The 17,781-nt window shown below is 57.7% G+C and overlaps 2 protein-coding genes across 2 annotated transcripts; one reads left to right on the plus strand and one right to left on the minus strand.

Moving 5' to 3' along the window:
* Positions 1-2,554: 2,554 nt before the first annotated feature.
* Positions 2,555-8,797, minus strand: LOC309603073 (prominin-2-like; the record flags this gene model as incomplete). Its single annotated transcript, XM_082337442.1, has 23 exons — positions 2,555-2,618; positions 2,727-2,833; positions 3,067-3,156; positions 3,306-3,374; positions 3,582-3,662; positions 4,080-4,133; positions 4,245-4,337; positions 4,412-4,483; positions 4,603-4,749; positions 4,874-4,958; positions 5,044-5,135; positions 5,684-5,807; positions 6,167-6,319; positions 6,446-6,605; positions 6,720-6,783; positions 6,872-6,946; positions 7,033-7,232; positions 7,338-7,427; positions 7,513-7,576; positions 7,768-7,888; positions 7,991-8,193; positions 8,319-8,368; positions 8,581-8,797. 23 exons carry the CDS (start codon positions 8,795-8,797, stop codon positions 2,555-2,557), a joined length of 2,475 nt encoding a protein of 824 aa, XP_082193568.1.
* Positions 8,798-11,532: 2,735 nt separating this feature from the next.
* LOC309602687 (RNA/RNP complex-1-interacting phosphatase-like) lies at positions 11,533-17,760 on the plus strand (the record flags this gene model as incomplete). The annotated part of the gene is made up of 10 exons (XM_082336472.1): positions 11,533-11,630; positions 11,974-12,049; positions 13,017-13,148; positions 13,789-13,912; positions 14,461-14,521; positions 14,852-14,898; positions 15,375-15,450; positions 15,740-15,868; positions 16,294-16,338; positions 17,496-17,760. Exons 1-10 carry the CDS (start codon positions 11,596-11,598, stop codon positions 17,758-17,760), a joined length of 990 nt encoding a protein of 329 aa, XP_082192598.1. The 5' UTR covers positions 11,533-11,595.
* Between the last annotated feature and the right edge of the window lie 21 nt (positions 17,761-17,781).

The following is a 17,781-nucleotide window of genomic DNA, read 5'->3' on the forward strand; positions in this document are numbered from 1 at the left end:
TTGATCCTGTGATAGACAATACAATTGCTCACCACCCACTGACAAATGACCAGCACGTCCCCAAGCAGCGATCGCTGCCCCCCAGCCAACTCCCCCCAGTTTATATACTGGGCATGACGCCATACGGTATGGCATAGCCCTTTGGCCAGTCTGGGTCAGCCCCCCTGGCTGCGCCCCCTCCAGCTTCTCGCTGGCAGAGAATGGGAAGCTCAAAAAGTCCTTGACTGGTGTAAGCACTGCTTAGCAACAACTAAAACATCAGTGTGTTACCAACATTATTCTCATACTAAACCCAAAACATAGCGCTATACCAGCTACTAGGAAGAAAATTAACTCTATCCCAGCTGAAACCAGCAGAGTCAGCCTATGCGAGGGGGTCTGTTTGGGGAGTGATTGGAGGTTAATCATAAACTATGATCTTGCTTTGGGTGAGGAATCATTATTCAGTTATGGCCTTTTTTTTTTTCTTTTTTTTTTTTTTCCCCCTAAAAAATAAAGTGCCATCTGGTTGGTTCAGGAAAACTGTCTCCATTATTTATTGTTGATTTACTATTAACTCAGAGATGCAACTGCTCACATTTTTAATCTACCTATCTCCCAGGCAGGGCCAGAGATATGGCAATGGTGACCACGCATATTTATAATACACATTTATTTTGGGGTGTGTTCCTCTGTTATTCATTGCTTATCTGTGTGCTTATCAGTTATTTATTGTGACCCAGCTACAAGAAATAACTTTAGGAAGAAGAGCCAGCTGAATTCAGCTCATTTGTTTGCAAACTTGTAGCATTTTTAATCAATGGATCAGCTAAACAAATATTATTGCATTTATGTTACTTACCATTTGAAGTAGATAATCTGCTTGCTCTTCTGCACCACATAGTGGGTATTTTATTTAAAATGTAGTACTACAGTTGAGAGGGGCTTATAAAAATGAGGCGGACCTTTCCCTTTTAATTATCTGAGAATATCAGGATTGTAAGCCTTCAAAATATACCCAGCTGGGAGCAGGAGAGTCATGAACGTATTTTCTGATTGAATCCCAGGTACCAACATCACTTCTCTGCACCCCTGGTTCTCCCCAGCACCACCCTTCCTCTGACCACAAAATACTCCACTTTAAAGCTGATTTTTGCAGAAGACGCCACTGGGTAGTTTCCAGATGGGCTGAGGACATCCCTGGGCGTGGGGGTTCCTGCAGAAATCCTCCTTTGGGCTTCAGCTCCCCAAATCCCTTCCACAAAAAGCCTTTGCAATGCTGACCTCTGCAGGCAAATAGTGCATAAAACCAGCTGGCTCTAGGCAGCAATAACCTAAATAATGCATAAACCAGGTATTTTACGCATTATTGCCGACTGTGGGTAGCAATAGCCTTTTAATAATGCATAAAAACGGGTCATTTCTCTGTTGGTTAGCAAACAGAGAGTATTTCAGTGAGGGAAATACGGGGAAATCCTCGTTTTCTTGGAAGGGGCTGATCTGCTCCATATAGATTTTTGTAAATAATTCGCTAGTTGGACAAAGTGCTTTGAAATCAGAGGGTGAAGGATATGAATGAAAAGCAGGCATTTCACACCATAAAGCCATCCATGCTATAAACTGGGAGTCAAAGGCCCTGCCTGGGCTTCCATGGGAGAAGGGGGGCGAGCCAGAAATTACCTGCTGTGTACCCCCCACCCCCTTAACCTGCAGTTTTGCCCCTGAGACCCCACCTCTAATTAAGCTCTAATTAACAGCACCCTGAGGGCCAGGAGGGCCCCCCAGCCCTGCGGTGGGAGTGGGGTTATGTGTGCTGGGTCTTTGGGGGGGCTGGAAATGGCGGTCCTGTGGGCCAAGACCTGGTAGCCAGGCCCTGGCCCAGCCGCCTCCTCAGGGCCCGGCCCCGGAGCTCCCCCGGGCCCGGCGCTCCCCGAGCCGAGGCCTCCCCTCAGCCCCGCCGGCCCCTCGGCCTTGCCCCCGGCCCGGCCTGGCCCGGCCCACAGGGCAGGCCCCGCTCCCCGGCCCCGCTGCCTTCGAGGCCTGCGGGAGCGGGTGGGCCGGGCCGGGCCTTCTTCCCCTCGGGGCTGCCCCCCACCCCCGGGCCTGAAGGGGTACCCTGTGGAAAAGGGGGGAGATGGTGGCCGCGAAACAAAGCAGGCGGTGGTAGGTTTGGCTGGGGAGGACTTTAATGTGCCCACTGCCCCGGGGGTCCCGGGTGTGGGGAAGCGTCGTGGGGCAGCGGGCGGGCGTCCTTCCCTGGGGGGTCTGCGAGGGGTACGCCGGCGGTTAGCGGGAGCTGCGGGGAACCTTCCCCTGCGCCCTGGATCAGCCGGGCTCCGGGAGCGTCCCTGACGGGTGCTCAGACCCCGAAGGTGGCCGAGGAAGAGACGTCGGAGAGACCCGGAGCCCCATGGTGCATGGAGATGAGTGCCCCATGCCCGGGAAGGATGCTCAGACCTCGAAGGACACCGAGGAAGAGATGTCAGAGGGACCCGGAGCCCTGCAGTGCTTGGGCACAAGTTTGATGGGAGCTCCTGGGGCGCAGGGCATGCCGCCACACCCGGCAGACCCCATCCTAGAGCTTGAGCGCCGTGACACGGGGGATGTGGAAGGGACAGGTCTCCTCTGAACCTGTGGAGCTGCAGAAGGAGAAGGAGGTCAGGGGGTCGAGGAGGAGCCCACATATCTCCTCCCTGCGTCCTCCCACCCTAGGCAGCCTGCCTGCCCACCCCGTGCCTGCCGCTTACATGAGCCGGTTGCGGATGGGGCGGAAGTGTTTGGTGAGCCTGATGGCGAAGATGATGTTGGGGATGAGGAAGAAGGTGCAGCATCCCAGGCTGAACCAGAAAGCGTTCTGCAAGAAGAGAGCACGGGGGTCCCTGCTGAGCTGCATGGGGAGAGGCAGCCCCCAGGCTCTGGAGGGGTTTGGGGAGCCTTGTGGTGGCTGGTCCTGGGGGTGTGGGGGTGTCAGGGCTGGCTATTGGCCCTGGCTGTCCTGAATTTGTGTTGGTTGGTGGTGGGATGCTGCACCATGCCAGTCGCCACGGGACCCCCGTGCAGGGACAGGGACAGGGACAGGATCCTTACCCAGGGGTCGGCGATGCGGTCACACAGGATCACCCGCCCGTTGTCCAGGGCTGTGGCGAGCGGCTGGCATGAAGCCACGTCCTCCCTCAGCTGGAACAAGAAGTGGAGACAAGGTGTAAACCCACTCCTGGCGTGGGGGGATGCATCTTGCTGCCTCGGCTCAGCGAGGGGCTTGCATGCAGCATCCATGGGGACTCCCGGCCCCAGAGAATTCCTCTGTGGCGAAGGTGAGCACCTACCGTCTGCCCGACCCAGTTCAGGTACTGCGTGAAGTACCGCAGCTCCTTCCTCGTGAAGCAGCCGATCTCCTGGGCAGAGGGAAGGCAGCATGGAGGGCAAGCGCTGTGCTTCCCAGCGCAGCTCCAGCCCCGCTCCAACCAGCTCTGGGCTAATGTTGGGCTTGGAAACGAGGGCTGGAGGCTGTAGGTGCCCCTTTCCCTCTTGCAGTGCCCTGTTCTCACTCTTTCGTTCTGGCTGTGGGGAAACCCCCGAGGGCTAATCCAGCCCCAGCTCACCTGCCGGAGGATCTGCTGGGCTTGCACAGGCAGCCGGGCTTCCACTGAGGCTGTGGTGGCCAGTGTTGTCTTCACCCGCTCCTGAGGAAGCACAGGAAGGGCAGGGCATCCTTAGAGCACAGAGCAGCAGGACGGTTGCCCTAGGGGTGCCAGGAGCAGGGTGTGCAGCTTTGTGCACTTGCCAATCATCGAACTGGGTCTGGTTGCCGAAGGGCAGGGAAAGAGGGACCTGCCCTGAGCAGAGAAACCCCCTGGCAGGGAGCGGGCGAGATTAAACACCATGGGACAGCTCTGCTGGTGACACTGAAATGCCCTAAGTGCTGCAGGGGGATTTCTGATTTGCAGCAGCAAATCTGATCACTAAAGGAGACCGATCCTCCCCACATGGCATTTTTCCCAACTCTCCCATCACCCTGTAACTGGCTTTTTGGGGCCCTGACAGGCAGGACCCGTAGGGCACCACATATTTTTCGGTGCTGAAAGAAACCGTGCAAGTACCTGGAGGTGTGGTGCCAAGCGGGAGAGGAACAGGACGCTTTCCCCCAGCTTTGCCTGTGGGACAGGGAGGTGAGAAGGGTGCAAAAGCCCTGTTGCCCCTTTCATGGGGACACCACTGGGCAAACGCCAGCAGCACCGCGAGCCACCAGCCCGGCATGGACTCACCACCAAAGCCTCCTGCGATTGCACTGTGGAGTTTTGCATCTGCCACAGGGCCTGGGCCTCGGCGGCCAGCCGCCCCGCCACCGTGCTGTTCCTCTGCGGTGGGACAGCAGTGTGAGGACGTCCCTGTGGGCACACAGGCAACCCCCACCACCTGCCCCGCCACTCACCTGCATTTTCTGCAGCCCCTCAAGGCTCCTTGCCAAGCCAGAGAGGCTAGTCTGCACCACAGGGTTTTTCATCTGGGGGAAGATGGAGTTGGCAGCTGCCTGAAATCCAACCCTGGAAGCCGGCCCCGGTGTGGCTGGGCTGCATCCTGGCAGCCACAGCGGGGACCAGCTCCCCACGAGCATCCCCTCACCTCCTCCTGGAAGCGCCTGTAGTCCACCTCATCCACCCCGCTGCGGGCGAAGGTCTCCAGGTCCTGCCTGCCCTCGCTGCGGAGGAGCCGCACATCACCCAGGCGCGCCGTGAAGTCACCCAAGCGTTTTTGGAAATCAGCTGTGTACTGTAGGGGCAAGATGTGGGGGATGCTGCAGTGTTAGGGCCAGGCATCTCCATCCCAGTAGCCCCAGTAAAGCTCGTGCATCCTCACACCATTACCAAAAGCTCTGGCTGCAGCCAGCCCTCACCTTGGGCGTTTTTAGATGCTCATCCAGGTCATAGGACTTCTCAAGCTGCAGCACCTCCCACAGCCCCGCGCCGCTCTTGCACTCCCTGGAAAGCAAAGGGATGTGGGTGGCGTGACCCCAAATTAGCCCTCCGATGTACAGGGGCAGAGGTGGGCTTGTGCAGCACCCACCGGTATGTAGCGCTGAGGTTGGAGTCCCTCCTGAGGTTGAGCTGGTGGGTGAGGTTCATGGATGGAGGCAGGTTCCCAGGGGTGTCAATGAACTGGGCCAAATGGGAGGAAAGAGGGTCAGGGTCAGGCACAGGAATTCCCAGCAATGATTTTGGGGGTACTGTGCCCTCACAGGTGCGTCCTGGTGTACCCCATCCCAGCCAGAGCTAATCTTGCCTTTATTTGTATGATCCCCATTGCGGAGCCTCGTCGGGTGGTGTTCGGAGGAAAAGCAGCAGACAGCCCCATTCAGAGATTTGGCTGTGTGTGCACGGCCACAGGACAAGCCCTGATCCCATTCCCAACCCTGCTCCTAGCCCCATCACAGCATGCCGCCAGCCCCAAGCACCCCAGGGATCCCCAAACAACCGGAGGACAGGGGTCCTGCAGGTAGGAGCATCATCACCTCGAGCAAATTAACAGCACAAGGGCAATTCCCCACTGCTGATGTAAATCCAAGGACCTAATCCTAAACTTAATCTTCTGGTTTAGGATGGGGCTTTTCTGGATGGGTTTAGGGAGAGGAGGCAGAGCATTTGGAGGCATTTTGGTGGACACAAGCACCATTTATGGAGTGATGGGTGGATGCGTGGTCACCCACCTTATAAATCTCCTGGTTGACCCAGTTTCTGCAAACCAGCGTCTGGATGTTGCCCCCAACCAGGAAGGTGGCGAAAACCAGGAGGATGAGGAGCCAGGAGAACAGGAAAGCCAGGCCTACGCCACTGAAAGAGGGAGGGGAGGTGCTGGTGGCAGCTTTGCAGACCCGAGCGGGCAGAAAGGCTTGTGGGGACCTGCCCCGACAGCTGCAGCCCCGCGGCTCCCTCCTGCGCCCGGGCATGCTGGCCTGCCTGGGAAGGGCCCATGAGAGTGGGGTGTGCCGGGCAGTGGGGCCAGGGCGCGGGAGCTGCCAGCACCTAGGGAGGAGCGGCTTCTCCCAAACCCGCCAGCGCAGGCGGCGGCTTCAAAAGCCTTTCCACTCGGTTGGCTCCCAGTCCCTCCCTTGGCTTTTCCCCTCCGTTTTTGGGGGAGCGGGGTGGGTGAGATGGCAATAGCCCCCTCCCGCACCCGGAGAGATGCTTACACCAGGAGAAACTTGGCTCCAGCTTCTCCTCGGCACTCGTAGTCGCTCGGGTCCTCCCGCTTGGAGAGCCCGTATGCCCCCAGGGCCATCCCTGTCACGTTGCAGGCAAGGATGAGGAGGATGATGGAGCACAGCACCGTGCCCGCAATCCACCTGGAGGAAAGAGCAGCAGGGCACAGCCTCGAGATAGGGGGCTAATGCACCAGCTGGGGCTCAGAGGGGGGCTCAGCACCCATCTCTGCTGCACCCCCTGCACGCCTTCATGCTCCCCAGTGTCACCTGTACTGCTCAAAGCGCTCCACCTCACGGAGGTACGGCTGGCTCCTGTCCTCTGCCTTCACCAGGGCTTCGCTGACGGGCTGGGTGTAGTCGGGCAGTGGGAAGCTGTTGGCGATCGACTGCACTTTCTCCGTCACGCGGGCCATCTCGTCCCGCAGATCTGTGGGGCCAAGGCCATGCTGGAGGGGTGGATGGTCCCCGCGTCTCACCCTGTCCCCAAATTGGGATTTGCCCCACAGACGGTGTCCCCACTCGGTCCAGCTGTCCCACTCACCCTGGATGACCTGCGCCATCCTCTCCACAGCCAGTTCCGGAATGGAGTTGAAGGTGCCATTGCCCTGTGGGGAAAGAGGGGGTGCTGAGTGGCTCGGCTGGGTCTGCCCACAGGCACCAGACCCCCCCTGCTGCACCCTGACCTCCCCCAACCTGGCGAATCATCTCCGCAAAGTCGCTTCGGGGCAGACCGGCCAGTGCCTTCAAAACCTTCTCCACTGACGGCACCTTGGGGTGAAAGAAGCAATCCGTGAGCCTCAGGGCTGCTGGAGAGGTGGTGGTGGTGATGGGGGGGGGCCAGCACCCCGTCCCACCTTGCTGTAGTCAGCGCCCAGCTCCAGGCTCTGTGCCCTGCCCAGGACGCTGGCGCAGGAGGTGCAGCGCGGGTCGTCCAGCAGCGTGACCACACGCCGACGCCGTTCCCGCAGCACGGGCTCCAGCTCGGCCCGCGCTGATGCCAGCGCCCACGCCGTCTTGTCGAGAATCTGTAAATGGTGCAGCGAGTTCTGTAGGTCTTAAAGAGAAAGCCCAGGGCTAGTTCACACTGCTCTGCTTGGCTGCCCCGGCTCTCTGGCGAGGCTTCGGCACTGGCCCCGGTGAGAGCCGCACTTGGCCGTACCTCCAGCCCTGTCCTGCAGGTCTGCCAGTGCCGCGTAGGTCATGGCCTTCAGCTGCGCATGGATGGAGAGCCCCACGCTCCGGCTGAGCCCTGCAAGGCATTGGGCACCCTGTCAGCATCTTATCCCAGTGAGAAGCTCTGGATGGGGCCTGCCAGTGTCCTGCACAGTGCTTACCACCCAGATCCGAGATTATCTGCTGTCTGGGCACCTCGAACTGGTCTACCACCATCTGCACCCCCTGCCAGGAGAGAGGAGCCGGTTGGCTGGAGGTTGCAGCTGCCAGGAGCAGGGGAAGCCCCACATTGCCATTCAAAATACATTTTTAATGCAGCCGTGCCACCTCCTCCCACCTCCTAAACTACTCCGTGAGGGAAACTCAGCCATCGCTGGGCTGCACCCCGCCCCAGGGGAGGCCACTCGGGAACCCACCTGGGGGACGTTGGCGATGTGCTGCCGCAGGGTGCGCAGGGTGGCCGGCATGGCCCGAAGCCCCGGCTCCATCTGCCCCTTCACCCGCTGGCTGGTGATGAAGGCGCAGATGACGCTGGTCCTACCAGGGACAAGCAGGCAGTGACGGGGCTGCCCGGTAGAGCCCCCCAGCCCCGTTCCCATGGGACACAGTTCCCCCCACCCTGGGGCGAGGGGGACTCACAGGATGACGAGGGAGGTAAGGGACAGGCAGGCCAGCAGGCAGTGGCGGCGGCAGCCCAGTGAGCGCCGGTGAGCACGCAGGCGGCCCCCACACCGCCGGCGACTCCGACAGTAGCAGAAACACATCCCGGCCACTGGCACAGCCACGGTGAAGAGGAGAGCCACCGCGGCGCAGACGACGTAGCCCAGCTCATACTGCACCACCTACGTGACGGGAGAGCCCAGTCAGCACCAATTCACCCAGCTTTTGGGGTGCTCCATGTGCCCAGGTGTGCCGTCCTGGGTGGGTGCCATCCCCGTGGGGTCCCCCGCCCCACGTCCTGGCTCACCTGCGATGTCCGCACCGAGCTGGGGTCATTCAGGGCCGCCCTGAGCAGCTCTGCAAAAGAAACCACGGTGCTGGTAAAAGAGGTCCCGCCCGATGCACCCCCAAACCTCCCTGGGCAGCGGGGCCGGGACGGAGGCAGCATCCCCCTCCATGAAGCAGCTCAGACCCCCCTGAGCAGCTCTGGACACGGGGATTACAGCCGGCAAAACCCCAGTGGTCCCGGCACCACCCCGGTGGTCCCAGCACCCCAGCTCAGGGCTCACCTGTGGGCAGGGGGTTTTGCTGGATGAGGTCCAGGCAGCGCCGGACGAGGCCATAGAGCGGATCAAGCGAGCTCGGTACCCGGTGCAGCGCCGGCACCCGAATCTCGGCGTGCGTGTCGGTGAAGCGGAGGACGCCGCCAGGGCTGGCAAGATGGCATTGGTAGGAGCCAGCGGGACGCAGTAGCGCCCAAGCCAGCAGCAGCCCAGCCGCCCGCATCGCTTCGGCGGTGAGGAGAGAGCGGGCGGCTCCGTCAGCCTGCGAGCGAGCGGAGAGGCATGCCTGGCCCTGGATGGCTCTCTCCGGCTCAGCTCGCTGCTCTGGGAAACCTGCCTGACGGGTCGGCCGCCGCGCAAAGCCCAGACGCTGCCGTGGCTTGTTCCCCCGACAGGCTCCCCGGGGCAGCTGGGCTTGGCAGGGCTGCATGGAGGCGTCTCCCAAACCATCCCAGGCCTGTTTCACAACCCCTGGCATCCCTGAGTCACTGCTGTGGGGTCCCCACGGTCAAGGCCATTCCCAGAAAGGGTGGCAAAGCCCCTCCAGGGTTTTGGGGAGAGGGTCAGGTGGTGGTGAACCCCCTGTCCTCGGGCTGGAGGGTGCTCATCCCCACTGCAGCCACCTTGGAAGGAGGGATCTGGGATTTGGGCATTGCTCAGGGGGGTGAAAAAGCCCTTGTGGGTGGATCCATGCCTGCAGATGGGGTCCCTGCAGGGCTGAATTGCCCTTTGCAAAAGTACCCCGAGCCCTGGGGCAGCACCACATGCAATGGGCTGGGAAGGAGAAGGGAAACTAGGGGGAACACATGCAGATGGATGGTGAGCCCTGGACGGCGATGCCTGCTTGCCGGACAGGCGTGAGATGAGTTTTCCAGGCTCAGCCAGTACCTGCCTCGCACCCCGAGGCGACCACAAGCTCCTTCCCAGGGCCGGATCCTGCTCGCCAGCATGGGTCGAGCACTAATTACAGGGTTGGCTGGAAACGAGGGAGGTTCAACCTGATCTCCCTGGTGCGGGGGGAGCAGCCCCCGTGTGCCCAGATGGCCGCAGGGCACCCCGAGAGCTGGGCCCCCTGCTTGGCCGGGCGAGTCGAGCCAGCCCTTCCCCGCCACCGGCTGCTGACGCCTCCGTCCTCCCAGCGTTGATGCTAATCCATGTGGTTTTCCTCCCTCTGGAAAAGGGGCTTTTCTCCCAGCTGGAGAATGCTGGCAGCATCTTTCCAGGCTGGGCACAGGGTGCTGTTCCCCACCACCCTCTTGGGAATGAGATGCCACGAACTGGAAAATCCTGCTCTGGCTTGGTTGAGCCCTCGTCCCGGGACAAAACTCCCAGGGCCAGGGAAGCATGGAGTCTGAAGAGCGATTATGTGCACGGTACATATATATATGTGTGCGTGTCTGCATACAGCAAAGGAGACCTGGCCGCTCACACCATCACTGGGGTGGTGATGGTGATGCCGGTGACGATTTCCCATCCCCACAATGCTTTCCCATCCCAATGATTTCCCATCCCAACGATGATATTTTTCTGGGGCCGTGATTTTCATGTCCAAGGGGAAGGGATGGGGCTGGCACCAGTGACCCTGCAGTGCCAACATGTGTGTGCTGCCCCGTCCTGCCCTGGTGCTGGGGATGGAGGGGTTTTGGGGTACTTTTGGGCTGTTTTTGTCCTCCCTCTCTCTGCCCCGAGGGGCAACTGCTGCTCCAAACTGCGGCTGAACCATCCCAGTACTGTGTGGCCATATGGGGAGCCCGTGGGGTGGCCCGTGGTGGGGGTCCCCAGGTGGGGGTGGCTCCTAGTGGAATGGGGGATGCTGGTGCTGGGGGTGATGGTACTGGGGATGTCGGTACCAGGATGGGGTAGCGATGCCGGTACCAGGGATGTTGGTATCAGGATGGGGTAAAGGTGCTGGTACTGGGAGTGCCAGTACCAGCATGGGGCAGGGATGCTGGTACTGGGGATGCTGGTACCAAGGCGGGGATGCTGGTACCAGTGCGGGTGCGGGGTGGGGATGCCAGTACTGGGGCTTTGATGCTGGTGCTGGGGTGAACCAGGGTGCTCGTGCTGGTACTGGGGCAGTGACGCTGGTACTGGGGTGGTGATGCTGGTGCTGGGAAGGTCATGCTGGTACTGGGATGGTGGTGTCGGTGCTGGGCAATGGTGTCTGTACTGGAAAGGTGATGTCGGTGCTGGGTGATGATGCTGGTACTGGGAAGGTGATGTCGGTGCTGGGGCGGTGATGCCAGTACTGGGGCAGTGATGTCGGTGCTGGGCGGTGATGTCGGTACTGGGTGATGATGGTGGTGCCGGGCAGTGATGGCGATGCTGGGCAATGATGTCGGTGCTGGGCGGTGATGTCAGTGCTGGGGCAATGATGTCGGTGCTGGGGTGGTGATGCCAGTGCCGGGCGGTGATGTCGGTACGGGGGCGATGGTGTCAGTACTGGGGCAATGATGTCGGTGCTGGGTGGTGATGTCGGTGCTGGGGTGGTGATGCCAGTGCCAGGCGGTGCTGTCGGTGCCGGGCGGTGATGTCGGTACTGGGGCAATGATGTCGGTGTTGGGCGGTGATGTCGACACCGGGTGGTGATGCCGGTGCCGGGCGGTGATGTCGGTGCTGGGCAGTGATGCCAGTACTGGGGCAGTGATGTCGGTGCTGGGCGGTGATGTCGGTACTGGGTGATGATGGTGGTGCCGGGCAGTGATGGCGATGCTGGGCAATGATGTCGGTGCTGGGCGGTGATGTCAGTGCTGGGGCGATGATGCCGGTGCCGGGCGGTGGTGTCGGTGCTGGGGCGGTGATGGCGATGCAGGTCCCGGGGCTGTTGTACCCGTTTGTAACCGCTAGGCGGCGCCACGGCACCAGACGTCACCACCCAGGGGGCGTTGCCCCTGGGGGCGGGGCCTCAGCGCGACTTCGCCGGCGCGGACGGCGGCCGCGCGGGGTCAAGGCACCGGAAGCGGAAGTGGCCCTCGACGGGTCTGGTGCCGGCGCCATCGCCCCGCCATCGCCATCGCCATCATGGTGGGCAGAGGGGCCTCCCGCGTACCGCAGCGGTCAGTGTGTCTTCCCCGCCTTCTCCCCACGCAGCTCCGCGGCTTCCTCCCGGCCTGGGGCCTCCCGGGGGCTGCCCCGGGGCGCAGCGGGGGCGTGCGGCCCGCTGCTGCCGGAAGCCGCGGGGCCCGGCCGGGCCATGACACCGGTGGCGCTGGCCCGTTCCATTCAACGTATCGCAGGGCTGGGGCAGCGGGGAGCCGGAGCTTAAAGCCTGGGGGGCGTCGTAGGGTGGGGGAGTGAGGGTCCCCGGGCCTGGGGAGTTTTGAGGGTCCCCGGGTGGGGGGTAGCGCAGGGCCGGTTCCCCGTGTCAGCGGTTGAATGTCTCTGTGCTGCGGGGTTTAGGTGGACCGACTACGTCCCGCTGGGCAGGAGGATGCCGGGCACCCGCTTCATCGCCTTCAAGGTCCCCCTGAAGAAGGTAAGCGCCCACTGACGCCCTGGGCCCATTCGGGGCAGAAAACGGCTGCGGGCAAGTGTCGCTTTACAGAGAATCAATGAGTGAATTCCTCCAAAAAAAAATGAGGAAGGGCGTGAATAGGTCATTTTGTTGTTTATTTTTGGTAAGCGGGTTATAAACCAGGGGAGAGAGGAGCGCAGCGTGCTCACTGCCATTTGACCAGTCAGAGAGTGTGATGGGATCGTGGTGGCCTTCGCACCGTGGGGGTGACCGGGAGCAGCTTCTGGGGGTTGTTGGCAGCTTTCTGGGTGTCAGCAGCCCTGCCCGGGCACCCCGGATACAAGGAGGTCTGTCCGGGCCAGCTCTCTTGGGGCAGGAGGGATGCTGTGGTCATCCCTCGTTGGCGCTGCCAGGTGCCTGGAGTCCGTGCAGCCCAATGAATGCAGCGCCAGACCCGAATTTTGGGAGCAGAGTCTGTGAGGGGTTGGTGTGGCGGCACCACTGGCTGCAGGGCTGTGCCTGGAGGACCTTGCCGCTGTGTGCTGGGGTGAGCTCTGCTCCGGAGTGGTTTGAGTGCAGCGGTTACGCCTGAAGCAAGCACTGCATTACATTTGTGGTGGTCGCGGAGCTCGTGGCAGGGAGCAGTGCCATTTGTTCACCTCTGTTTGAGCTGAAGGCCTATTTTGTAGCTTTCGCCAAACAAAAACTTCAGTTTCTGGGCACATTTGTCATGCTACAGTGTTCCGCCACAGTATAAAGTCTTCAATCACTCCTGGAAACCCTCAGCTGAAAAGTCCCAAAACAGTGAGGGCCTGAGCGCGTTCTGATTTGGCTTGGTGTAACTTGTGTGTCCGTCTGCCTTTGCTCCTTGCCTGCGTGTTTCTCTTTGAAGGGATGATCTTTGGAAGGTTCTGGAGCATGAACCTCTTCCCACCAGTCACAATGCACCCGAGTTTAATGTCTGGTCTTAAACATTATTTCCTCTCAGAGCTTTGATCGGAACCTTCATCCAGAGGAGAGATTTTCGCCTCATGACCTCATTAAGAAAATCAAAGAGCAGAAGGAAGAACTGGGCTTGATCATTGACCTGACGTACACAACTCGCTACTACGGGCCAGAGGTCAGTCTTGGTCTTACTGTTGGGGAAGTGAAGGTCTGTGTGAGCCCTGATATTGCTGATAAAGTGGAAGATGTTTCTTGCAAAAGGATTACTTTAAAAAGTGTGAGGCACTCGAATCCTCTTTCAGGGGCATGAGGTGAAGCGTTGCAGGCCCGTTGGGGTGGGGTCTTCGTCCTCGATAAAGTACAGGCCCGGGGTGTTCAACCCGCATTGTGCAGCTCCTCTTTGTACCAACCAGCACACGTTTTGGGATACCCCAGATCTTTTTCTTTATAGGCCCTCCTGAGTGAAGAGCTGATTACAGCCAGCTTTGGCTTGTGGTATCAAATGTGCGGGTACTTGCTTGGAAAGGTGTTCCATGCTCTGCATGTGCTTCATGTTCCCCAGGGAGGAAAGAGGAAGGCACAAGAAATAAAAATGCAAATAGGCTGCTCTGGAATATGGGTCGTATGTCATAGGAAAAAAAAAAAGGGGGGAGGGGACAAGGGGGTGAAGCAGAAGTTTTCTTACCTAAAACTGTGTTGCTGCTCTTTTGGGCTTAGTTGAAAAGCTCGGCTTCTTCTGGTTTATTGTCTATCATTGTCTAACTGATAAGAATCCTTGTGCTTTTTCTGGAAATTATTGACTTACTTTCTTGTAGGAGCTTCCAGCCACACTCTGCTACTCAAAGATCTTGACAATGGGACATGAAATACCAAATAAGCACACCATTTTTCAATTTAAATGCATTGTAAAAAAGTTCTTGAGAGACAACAAAGACAACGGTAAATGTGGATTTCCCTTACGTTGCTGTTATTGGGAAGGGCACTGCAGACTTGGAGGCCAGTGACGTTTTAATGAACAGCATGAATTTCTTTTCCTTCTCTTGGCACGTGAATGTCAAGGCAAGAATATCAGTTTGTTATGGTAAAGGAATTCATGCTGACGCTCTGAAAATTTGCCAGTGAGTTGAGCTTTAATTGAGTTTGAGGCTGCATCTCTAGACTCTCTGTAAATACTGATTGCTTTTTGGTTCCAGTGTAAACAGCAAGCTGTTAGTGCTCAGGAAATGCAGCGTGGCTTTTTGTGAAGCTTTTAAATACATCTTCCCTGCAGTGAGCTGTGTGACCATGCAGATGAGCTCACAGAATTAAATGAGCTAATGAGCTGAATCAGTGGCGCTAATTAGACATAAATAGGGTGATGTTGTTGTGTGGTCATTTCTGTTTATTTACACTGGTGTCACTGTTGGAGAATGAATGCAAATGGGCTTCTTCTGGTTCGGTTTTGGAGAACAGGCACTTAAATATAACCTCATTGCTTTGGGTTACAGATAAACTCATCGGAGTTCATTGCACGCATGGCTTAAACAGAACTGGCTACCTGGTTTGTAGGTGAGTTGTCCTTGGTCAAACTGAGTGAAGTGGTGGCCTTGCCAGCTTCTTGTTGCTCCAGGAGGAAATAGTGTTGCACCAGTAAAATAAGAGTCAAGTGACCTGCGTGATCCCAGACTTGCAGTGCTTTAAAGCCGTTCAGCTTCAATGGGTTGTTTTTAGGGGGCACTTTTTATCCCAAATTTCAGCAGATCAAATGCTGATATTCCATTCTGGCATGTAAACAGAAGTTCTAAAAACTTCCCAGTTCTTTCTTTTTGAATCATCGCTAACCTGTCAATGTTTCCATAGTTAATTGTGTAATTAGAGCTTTCTTGCTGATCTGTTCAGGTACCTGATTGACGTTGAAGGCATGGAGCCAAATACTGCAATAGAGTGTACGTATGTGTATGTTCTTTGTGTTCTGATGCAAAATGTTTATCATGGGCTCGTGGTTTTAGATGGTCAAAAGGTTTGAGCTACTGCAGGGAGGTAACTGTTTTAGCTGTACGTGTGTGTGTTTTCCTGTCGTGTAGAATGGGAGCTGGAGGAGGAGATGTGTTGGGGGTTCTGCAAAGGAATTGGAAAGAAGGAATTAAGTTCATGGCCCGACTGTGGAGCAAACCAGGGTTGAGTGAACCTGGGGGGCACTAAGTGCTGGTCGGGTAGTGCCGCGCTGCAGCTCTGCCTGCGTGTCTGCCTTGTCACGGGCTGTCGTGCGAAGGGCGGTACGCTGAGTGGAATCACCCTACGTGACCTGAGTTTGGAAGTGTTGGTTAAAGGGTTAAAATCCTTCTAAAGAGTTTAAGTGCTCTGCAGCCCCAAAGATGACTTGTACAGAGCGTTGTTTTAACTCAGACCTGTCTCTCTCCAGTGTTCAACAGGGCTCGAGGGCATCCTATAGAGAGAACCAACTATATCCAAGATCTTCAGAAGAGATCTGTAAAAAAGTAAGTCTTTTTGTGTGCGTGAGCAAGTGCATGTGCCCAGAGAGAGCTGCTGTCAAACAACGGATGTTAAATGTGACTAGCTCCTAGGAAGGGAGGTAGAATGGGCCAGTGGGTAAGGAGGAAGGTGGGCAGTTGGGAGGACTGGGTTTAAAGATCTCCACAGGCCTGCTGCCCTTCCTTTTTTTGGGAGCAGTGGTGCAAAGGGGTGGGGGTTTAGAGTGTAAAAGAGCTGTTGTCACTTGATGAATGGTTTGCAGACACAGTCAAGACATACAGAATTCTTTTTAAGGAGCTGCGGACTAAAGAATTCAAGCTCAGGCCCCTTCAGAGAAAAAGCCATCGCTACACCAAAAACGAAAAAGCAGACGGCCAAACATCATCAGCATTGTTCGAACCAATCCCCCTTAGCAGCGCCTAGGTAGGTTTTTGCTTCTTGCCTCTGTGCGTGCCGTACAGCTGAGCAAATGGAACAAAAAGAGCTGCTTTCTCATTTTTAAGAAACTTAAACTTGGGTTTGTACAAGCCGCAACTCACACAAGAGAGTGCCCGTTGCCTTGCCAGCTCTGCAATGGGGGAAAAAAGCCTCCCTGAAACTGGTCTAGAGCCTACATATCAACGTCAAAGTGTTCCTTGTGTCTACAGCAGCAAAGCTCTTTGCCTTGGAATAACCCACATGTGCCTGCAGATGTGGAATACTACTGACGGTGTTGGCTCTAGTTCCCAGTGGGGCTGAAAGGTTCTCAAGCTGCCCGAGAGATTTCAGGGACAGGAGGACTTTGAATGGGGTGCCAAGTGAGGCAGCTCTTCCCTGAGAGTGAAGGGGAACTCTCTTTCTCTTCCTAGGCTCCTCCCATCTCAGAAGGGACGGCAGGGGAATGGCGAATGCAGGTAAAGAGCTTCCTCTTGCCCTGGGGCGCACGTCAAGATGGGAGATAACCTCTGGCAGCTCCTGGCTGTGGGGGAGCCCTGAAACCATCTCAAGAGCAGATGTGTGGTAGCCAATGGCAGGTTCAACAAGTCCTGCACTTGGGTCACAACAACCCCATGCAACGCTACAGGCTTGGGGAGGAGTGGCTGGAGAGCTGCCTGGTGGAAAAGGACCTGGGGGTGTTGGTTCACAGCCACCTGAACATGAGCCAGCAGTGTGCTCAGGTGGCCAAGAGGGCCAATGGCATCCTGGCTTGTATCAGGAATAGTGTGGCCAGCAGGACCAGGGAGGTGACAGTGCCCCTGTACTGGGCACTGGTGAGGCCGCACCTCGAGTGCTGTGTTCAGTGTTGGGCCCCTCACTACAAGAAGGACATGGAGGTGCTGGAGCGTGGCCAGAGAAGGGCAACGAAGCTGGTGAAGGGTCTGGAGCACAAGGCTGGTGAGGAGCGGCTGGGGGAGCTGGGGTTGTTTAGTCTGGAGAAGAGGAGGCTGAGGGGAGACCTTATCGCTCTCTACAACTACCTGAAAGGAGGCTGTAGCGAGGTGGGGGTTGGTCTCTTCTCCACAGGAACAAGCGATAGGATGAGAGGAAACGGCCTCAAGCTGCGCCAGGGGAGGTTTAGGTTGGATATTAGGGAAAACTTCTTCACTGAAAGGGCTGTCAGGCCCTGGCACAGGCTGCCCAGGGAAGTGGTTGAGTCCCCATCCCTGGAGGTATTTAAAGAACGGATAGATACGGTGCTTGAGGACATGGTTTAGTGATGGACTTGGCAGTGATAGGTTGACGGTTGGACTCGATGATCTTAAGGGTCTTTTCCAACCTTGACAATTCTATGATTCTGGCGGAGCAGTGGCTCCTTCAGCCCCGCTCTTCAGGAGCATGCAAAATGTTTCCTGCTGAAAACTTCCCTTACTGTAAGAAATCAGCATGTAGGAAACGAGCTGCTAGCTGGGCATTCCTCCTGGGTGTCACATCGTTCAGGCTGAAGGAAAAGGGACCGGGTAAATCCGGAGGGGCCAAGGAGATTCACAGCCACCCCTTTCGGGCTCCGCGTACGGAGAGACTGAATGGGGCCCTGACTTCTCCTGGCACTGACTCCCGAATTTTCTTCCAGAAACTCCAGCAGCGCCAAGAAGAACCGCAAGCGAGGTCCCAAGGCGCAGGCGGAACACCAGGAGCTGGCAGACGAGCACGGGGAGATGGAGCGAAGGCGGCCGTGCGGTTTGGCAGCGAGAAACTGTCAGGTTTCGTTGCCGGCTAACAAGCGGCGCAATGGACTCTGCTTTCCCCCCCAGAGCCCCCAGCTCTGCCCGCCCCAGGAGGTGCAAGTGGCCAGGAAACGCAGGCGCCGGCGTAAGAAACCTGTTGTGACGGCGTAGGGAATGTTGTACGTGACGAAA

Source organism: Platalea leucorodia (genome assembly GCF_965183815.1).
Source record: "Platalea leucorodia genome assembly, chromosome: Z".
Classification (NCBI taxonomy): domain Eukaryota; kingdom Metazoa; phylum Chordata; class Aves; order Pelecaniformes; family Threskiornithidae; genus Platalea; species Platalea leucorodia.